At 53.5% G+C, this 8466-nt stretch overlaps 1 protein-coding gene across 1 annotated transcript in view; it reads left to right on the forward strand.

Annotated features, from left to right (window-relative positions):
- Nucleotides 1-7563, forward strand: part of LOC104992088 (NUT family member 2G-like) — a 10369-nt gene extending 2806 nt beyond the window's left edge. The window contains exons 2-7 of the mRNA XM_010844832.1: nt 1886-2600; nt 3560-3688; nt 4742-4881; nt 5460-5755; nt 6209-6325; nt 6817-7563. Of these exons, the coding sequence (XP_010843134.1) occupies nt 1886-2600; nt 3560-3688; nt 4742-4881; nt 5460-5755; nt 6209-6325; nt 6817-7563 (2144 nt within the window). The remainder of the gene's footprint in view (nt 1-1885; nt 2601-3559; nt 3689-4741; nt 4882-5459; nt 5756-6208; nt 6326-6816) is intronic.
- The last annotated feature ends 903 nt before the right edge of the window (nt 7564-8466 follow it).

Here is an 8466-nt window from a genome sequence, read left to right on the forward strand (position 1 = left end):
CCAAAAAAGATGTCCTTTTCATTATAGGGGACTGGAATGCAAAAGTAGGAAGTCAAGAAACACCTGGGGTAACAGGCAAATTTGGCCTTGGAATACAGAATGAAGCAGGGCAAAGGCTAATAGAGTTTTGCCAAAAGAATGCAGTGGTCATAGAAAACACCCTCTTCCAACAACACAAGAGAAGACTCTACACATGGACATCACCAGATGGTCATCACTGAAATCAGATTGATTATATTCTTTGCAGCCAAAGATGGAGAAGCTCTATACAGTCAGCAAAAACAAGACTGGGAGCTGACTGTGGCTCAGATCATGAACTCGTTATTGGCAAATTCAGACTTAAATTGAAGAAAGTGGGGAAAACCACTAGACCATTCAGGCATGACCTAAATCAAATAGTCACAGAAAAACATATATTTCTCCTTTATTTACTATGCCAAAGCCTTTGACTGTGTGGATCACAACAAACTGTGGAAAATTCTTCAAGAGATGGGAATACCACACCACCTGACCTGCCTCTTGAGAAACCTATATGCAGGTCAGGAAGCAACAATTAGAATTGGACATCGAACAACAGACTGGTTCCAAATAGGAAAAGGAGTACGTCAAGGCTGTATATTGTCACCCTGCTTATATGCAGAGTGCATCATGAGAAACGCTGGGCTGGATGAAGCACAGCTGGAATCAAGACTGCTGGGAAAAATATCAATAACCTCAGATATGCAGATGACACTACCCTTACGGCAGAAAGTGAAGAGGAACTAAAGAACCTCTTGATGGAAGTGAAAGAGGAGAGTGAAAAAGTTGACTTAAAGCTCAACATTCAGAAAACTAAGATCATGGCATCTGGTCCCATCCCTTCATGGCAAATAGATGGGGAAACAGTGGAAATAGTGTCAGACTTTATTTTGAAGGGCTCCAAAATCACTGCAGATGGTGATTGCAGCCATGAAATTAAAAGACGTTTACTCCTTGGAAGGAAAGTTATGACCAAGCTAGATAGCATATTCAAAAGCAGAGACATTACCTTGCCAACAAAGGTCTGTCTAGTCAAGGCTATGGTTTCCCCAGTGGTCATGTATGGATGTGAGAGTTGGACTGTGAAGAAAGCTGAGCACCGAAGAATTGATGCTTTTGAACTGTGGTGTTGCAGAAGACTCTTGAGAGTCCCTTGGATTGCAAGGAGATCCAACCAGTCCATTCTAAAGATCAGTCCTGGGTGTTCATTGGAAGGACTGATGCTAAAGCTGAAACTCCAGTACTTTGGCCACCTCATGCAGAGTTGACTCATTGGAAAAGACTCTGATGCTGGGAGAGATTGGGGGCAGGAGGAGAAGGGGACGACAGAGGATGAGATGGCTGGATGGCATCATCGACTCGACGCACATGAGTTTGGGTGAACTCTGGGAGTTGGTGATGGACAGGGAGGCCTGGAGTGCTGCAATTCATGGGGTTGCAAAGAGTCGGACACGACTGAGACTGAACTGAACTGAACTGAATGTATCCTGCCTGAGGACAGTCTCTGGATTAAACCTTCTGGCTAATTCTGTTATCTTAAAATGTAAATTATGGGAGTAGGTCTTTACAACCTCCAGACATTCTTTTGATTCATTAGTGAGTATATAACTCCACTGCTAACACTAGCAAGGGGGTACTCTTTCTGCCCCCTTCTGATGCCTATGTCAGAAGCTTTCTCTATCGCCTTTAGACTTTAAAAAACTTTATTACACAAAAGCTCTGAGCAATCAAGCCTCATCTCTGGCCCTGGATTGAATTATTCTCCTCCGGAGGCCAAGAATCTCAGCATCTTTTCGTGGTTCAGCAACAACCTTTCATCTGTTGCCCGTTCTCCTCCTCCATTCAAATCTTTCCTTTGTCTCAACAGCATCTCCAGAGCTGGGAACGGATGTGGCCGTGACCCCTGGTGCCTCCTTGCCTCCTTTCAGGACAATGCCCTTTCCTCCACCCATTCCTGGCCCAGAACACTGGCCACCCTGGGAGCAACACCTGCCACCTTCCATGACCCCATCATTCCCTCCTGGTGGCACTCAGCTGCTGCCAGCTTTTCCAAGGACACCTTTGGTGCCCAATGCTGGCCATGGCCCCAGTGCCCCTGGGGCTTGCAACATCATTGTCCAAGTCAGGTCAGAAGGAAGGCCAGCGGAGCACCCTCAGACTCAGACCTTTGTCCTTACTCAGGCTCCCCTCAACTGGAGCACTCCAGGGCCCCTCAGCAGGAGTACTGCATGTCCTGTCCCCCTATTCTTAACAACCCCTGCGATGGAGACCATTGTGACTGCCCCAGCTGTTGGAGTAGCTCAGTCTGGCAAGGGAAGCTGGACCCCAGGCTTTCCACCTCAAGCTCCACTACCAGCTGCCCAGCTGGCCCCCATCATTCCCCAAGTGAACTTGGGGCCACAGTCACATGGCATTTCCAGGGAGGGCAGCTTGGCCACCAACCAGTCCAAGGCCTCGCAGGATGACTCCTGCAACCCCAAGAGCGTGTATGAGAACTTCCGACGTTGGCAGCGCTTCAAGTCTCTGGCCCGGAGACACCTTCCCCAGAGTCCTGATGCTGAAGCTCTTTCCTGCTTTCTCATGTGAGTGAACAGCCAGGGGGTCATGAGGTTATCAGAGCTTTTAGATAAAAAGGAACTGGGGGTGGATGCTCAGATTAGGTTTGTAGGGATACCAGGAAGAAAGTCTGAGGGTGATGTCCCTGCTGTGAGAAGGCACATTTTGGTCCTACACATCACCATGCAAGTTCCTGACATCCTTTCAGTACCTTATCTCAGTTATCTCACTGCCTTGTGAGTACAGCCAACTTGACTTTCCATGATGCTCATGGTGATGTTGATGAAGACTTGTAGCCAGGGAGGGTTTTGGTGTGAGGTGAGGAGCCACAGATGGGATGCTGCACTCCTTTGTGGTGCCATATCCTTTCACACAGGACTTGAGTGTCCATGGTCAGGGGATGTCCCTTCAGAAAGGAGAGGGAGTGCAAGGTCCAGGATAGAGCTCTATGCATGCCTCAAGAACAAGAACCTCCTTGTTCTGGAGAATTCTTAGAACTGGGTGGTGGTAGAGCTCACAGGGCATGGGCTCTCTCCTAGAGCTGGGAGCCTGGCAGGCATTTCCCTTCTAAACCTCAGTTCCCTCGTAAAAAAAAAAAGGTGGTGGTGGGGGACAATTGCACTTAACTCAGAGAACTGTGTAAAAGACTCTTTAGGCTAATCTATGAAGTGTTAGCAGACTGCCTGGCACATGCCATGCCTCACTGATGATAGGGATTTTTATAGTCAAAAGGCAATCTTGCAAAGGAAGGAGCCCTCACAAGGGTCCCTGTCCCAGCCTTAGCCTGGGAATGGATGGTCATCCTTCAGTGAGAGTGAGGCGGTGATGGCAGTAGCGGGAAGGCTTGTCCTTGCTCTCTCAGGCCTGTCCCTCACCTTCCTGATGCTCAGTCATGCTATCTTGGGTTATGTGGTCCAAGTTGCTGGGTGGAATCAGATGAGTGGAGACTGGGCTGGACTCTGAAACAGACCCTGATGGCTTACAGCCCAGTGCTTCGGTCCCTGGCTCGCCTGAAGCCCACCATGACACTGGAGGAGGGACTGTGGCGGGCTGTGCAGGAATGGCAGCACAGAAGCAACTTTGACCGGATGATCTACTATGAGATGGCCAGAAAGTGAGTCAGCATCCTGGGCCCTAGAGCTGTGTGGTGGGTAAGAGGAGTGGGTGAGGGTTAGACCCCAGGTCAGGGTCTGGCTGTGGGCATGCTCATCAAGCAGGATAGAGGAGGGCTGTCACTCAGCACAGGGCCCCCACAGCCCAGATGCCCTACTCCCCTCCAGAACCCCTCCCTCATCTTGAGAGCGTGGGTCTTCAGTACTTCCTCCAGCAGCACCTCTGATCTCCCTTGATGGTGACCTACCTTTGGCTTGACATGAAGGTCTCAGGATGGGGTTGGGTAAAGCTTTGAGCCCAGGAGGGGTCCACCCCCAGCCATAGGGGCTGTGCAGGGGCATGCTCTCCACCCACCAGCCTGCTGCTTCCTTAGTGGTGGGTGGCTGGCAGCCACTGACATAGACTTTGGGACCCCCTCTTCTCATGAAAAGTGGCTGGAGGGGGTACCCTGATCTCCCTGAAGAGGCTGGGGAAGCCAGCATGTCATCAGCCCAAACGTCTCTGGCCATTCCAGTATTTTCTCCATGGCAATCTTTTTAGTTTAAAAATAGAACCAAACAAACAAACATCTCTCAGAGGAAAGGAAAGCCTCTTCTCTAAGCTTAGCGGCCAAATCCTCCAACCTTTCCTGGGCCCTGTCTCCAGGCTTATGTTCCAGGACTCTCAGCCCCTGTCCAGGGTCCTGGATTCAGCAAGGACCGCTTTGGGGACATGTGCCTGATTCAGCCTCTGGCCATCAGCCCTTCATATAGTTCTGGACGGGAATGGGGGCATGAGGAGGGTCCCCTGTGGGTCTGCCTGTGTCCTGAGGGCCTGGTTCAATTCAGCAGCCTCGGTCTATGCTCTTGAGTGCCCTTCAAGTGCTGGTGGGGCAGGAAGAGTCCCAGATGTCGAGTCAGTTCCAGGAGAGCCCTCTGCTGGGAATAGTACCTCCCAGGGCCCTGTCCACCCCAAGACACACTCTCTCCCAGGCCCTCATTCTCTGTTGCCTTTGTTCCCGGCTCCAAAGCCCAGGCCTTTTTCTCAGTGTGCCGTATGCCTCCATCACTCCCAGGTTCATGGAATTTGAGGCAGAGGAAGTGATGCAGATTCAGAAGTTACAGTGGATGCAGGGGGTGCAAGGCCTGCCTCCTCCAGTCCCACTGAAGCTGGATCCTCAGGGGTCCTCAGCCCCGACAGTGTGCCCTCAGCCAGGCACCCACGTTCCCACTGGAGTTCCAAGCAAAGGTAACATGGGCCAAGGGATGACCGCTGGCCCCATGTGGATCCTTTTCCTTCAAGAGGGTCATTGGTCTTTCAACCAGAATAGCCAGTGAGACAGGGTCTCAGTTGTCCTTTGTCACTGCTGCTGCTGCTGAGTCGCTTCAGTCGTGTCTGACTCTGTGTGACCCCATAGACGGCAGCCCACCAGGCTCCCCCGTCCCTGGGCTTCTCCAGGCAAGAACACTGGAGTGGGTTGCCATTTCCTTTGTCACTACAGGGTATCATCTCCATCAGTTTAATAACTCCTCTTTCACCTCCCTGTCAAAAGACCCCACACGAAGTGGGCTTGTTAGGGATACCCTGAAGAATCAAGGTTCTACATTCCTCACAGGACTGTCTTAGATGGCCCCCTCCCCCTCCCACTGTCCATGAGGCTTCAGGTGGTGCTAACCCTGCCCACACCTAAGTCACTGACCCCCAAACACTGCCCTCACCAGCGCATGCTCAGTGGTCAGGAGGTGGACGCAGAAGCCCCTCACCTTCCTTCCCTCTTTCCTGCTCTGCCTCAGCCAGTGCTCCCCGGAAGGCCGGGCCCCGGGCCCATCCCACCCGCTCGCAGCCACACAGAGCCCAGCGGCACCCGGGGACCAAGGCCCCCAAGGAGATTCCCCCTGAGGCTGTGAGAGAGTATGTGAACATCATGGAGGTGCTGGTGGGGCCCATCCACTCGGCCACGGGCAAGTCAGAGGCAGAATGTGGAAAGGATGAGGATGAGCTGAAGCAGGAAGAGGACGGGACCTGTGCAGACCCGGATCTCCTGAGCTACATTGACAAGCTGTGTTCCCAGGAAGAGTTCGTCACCAAGGTGGGCTGGGCATGGAGCCTGGGGTCGACAAGATTCCAAGGCATGGAACTCTCAGCACCCAAGATCTGGGTTCTGCCCAGGCCAATGGGACTGAAGCTCTGTTCATGTGCTTTGTGTGTGTGTCCATATGTGTGTGGAGCATGTGTACGCACACGTATGAGTGCTCATGTCTGTGTCTGTCTGTGTGTATGCCTTCATATGTCTGTGTAAGTAGGTGTGTATGTGCTTTTTTATTGGAGTATAATTGCTTCACAATGTTCTGTCAGCTTCTGCTGCACAACACGTGAATCATCCGTATGTATACATATATCCCCCACCCCTCACTCTTGAGCATCCACCCCACCCCCACTAGAGAACAGGAGTGGGTCTCTACTTTTCACTTTCCTCTAGGTCTTCTTGGCTCCCAGGCCATTCCTGGCCAAGAATGCTCACAGCCTTTTCCTTCTGTTCTAGGTAGAGGCAGTCATTCACCCTCGATTCCTGGCAGACTTGCTTTCCCCAGAACCACAACTGGATCCCTTGGCACTAGCTGAGGAGCTGGAACAGGAGGAAGGCCTCACCCCTGAGGAGGTGAGCAGGAGAGGGAGGGATACTTATGGAGCCTGTGGGTGGGGACCCCATGTGACCCAGGGGAGCCAGGGGAGGGAGGGACCCCAGGTAGAACAGGGGAGACAAGGGTCTCCCAGGTAAACCAGGGCATGGGGGACCCTGGTGAGCAAGGGAGACATAGAACCCCAGAGCAGGAGGCTTCCATGGCTCTGTCCATCCCTCCCCTGCCTGGGACATCTGGCCTGGAGGAGAGCCTGCTCTGGGGTAGGTGCAGTGCTGGGTGATAGGAGGGAGAGGATAGGGAGCTGGGGCGGGTTATGGGGGAGGAAAGGACACAAAGCTGGGAACAAGGTGCAGGAGGCCAGCAGGAACACCACAGTGTCTATATTTGGATTTGAGTCTCAAGGTCACCCCTCCTCTTCACCCCACCCAGGGCCATGTCCCACTGCCCACGGCTCCTCCTCTCACATGTGGGTGTGCAGAGCAGTCACTGCCCTCTTCTCTCCTACCAGCTGGTGCAGAAACGACTCCTGGCCTTGAAGGAAGACAAGGGAGTGCAGACACCCAGCAGTCAAAGTGTACCTCAAATGGACTCAAGTCCTTCTGAGTCTGACACCAGCAAAGATGCCCAGAGATATGATCAAGGCCCCCAGCTAGGGGTCAGACATGAAGCCTGCCCACCAGAGGTTGATTTCGAGGCTGTTCACAGGTTCAGCCAAGCAAACACTGGCCTATCCAGGGCCAAAGACCTTGTTCCCTCTCCGGGACAGCAGGAGTTGCCTCCATTCCAGCCAGGACAACACTCCCCTCCCCAGGGTCAGAGGTGCACTGGCCCTCAGCCAGGACCCACGGATACCTCAGTTCTCAGAACGGCCTTTCCAATTCTGGGGGCCCGAGGGCCCAGGGATGGGTCCAGCGAGGACGAGGAGGAGCTCCCCAGCCTGGCCTTCCTCTTGGCCTCGCAGCACAGTCTGCTGCCCTGGAGGCTGTCCCAGAGTCCTGTCCCTGCCTCAGGCCAGGCCCCCTCCTCTCAGAGAATAGGCCTCAGTCCAGCTCCTCTGGCTGCTGCCAGGTCTAGGAAGCGGGCTCTGTGCGGAGGCTCAGCTGCTGTAGAGATGCTGCCTGGCCTGGGGGCTGGCCTCGGGGTCTCTGAGAGCCCTGCCCTGGCTCTGGGACTGGTTCGCTCCTCACAGCTGAGAAAGAGAAAGTGTGACCCATTTGTCACAGGAAGGAAGAGGAAGCGGCTCTGCAGCCAGTAGGGAACAGCGGGCCAGCCCCAAGGGGAGCCTAGGGCTCCTCAGCTCGTGGGTGATCCTGGCTGCTGTTGGAGGAAGGGACTCCAGGGCAGGGGGGGGATTGGGCTTGAGGGAGCTTCGAGAGGTGGGGGAGATGGATCTGGGTGGGCGTGGGTGGCAGCAGGATCTTTGGAGAGATGTATGTAAAATGTGAATAAACGTAGTTTTGTTGGGAAATGCTCTTGGGTCACCGTCTTCTTATTCGTGTCTGCTCTGCTCTACAGAGAGGGGTCCTGACAGGAAGGAAGGACCAGGGAGGTCACAGGTGCTGTGGGCCTCCAGTGGCCAAGTCTTGCCTCCACACAGACAAGGACTCCTCAGGCGGCTCCTGGGAGCTCTCAGCTCTCATCCTCCACAGGGACCTCCTCATCATCCCCGTCTCTAAAGCCAGCTTGGCTTGAGACCTTGGGGACATCTGTACCATCATCTGCATCCCTGGACAATCTAGGGATGGAGAGCTGCTGTCCTGCCCTCAGCCCTCTGGACACTAAGCAGTTTCCAGGATGGAGCCTGGTGACAGCTTTTGTCTTTAGGGAGCTTTTCTCTGCTCCCTGAAGCAGCCAGATGAAGGGGCTGGGCTGATTCTCTGCTCATCCAGGGTTTCCTGTGTGGTGGCCTGACCAGAGAGGAAGAATCTCCGTCATAGGGTCCGGATTGTCGGCCTCTCTGCCTGGCTGGAGGGTGAGCACCCTCTAGTCTCAGAGGGATTACTGCAGTGTGGAGAGTGGTGGAGGCAGCTACCTCTTAGTCCCAGTGAGGATGAAACAGGGGAAATGGGTGAGAGGAAATTCATGGGGTGCCCATTAAAGCTGTGTATAAGGAAAATGACAGCTGGGCCCCTTTCTGGAATTTATGGAAATTTTGTGC

Source organism: Bison bison, unplaced genomic scaffold (genome assembly GCF_000754665.1).
Source record: "Bison bison bison isolate TAMUID 2011002044 unplaced genomic scaffold, Bison_UMD1.0 scf7180017864209, whole genome shotgun sequence".
Taxonomy (NCBI): domain Eukaryota; kingdom Metazoa; phylum Chordata; class Mammalia; order Artiodactyla; family Bovidae; genus Bison; species Bison bison.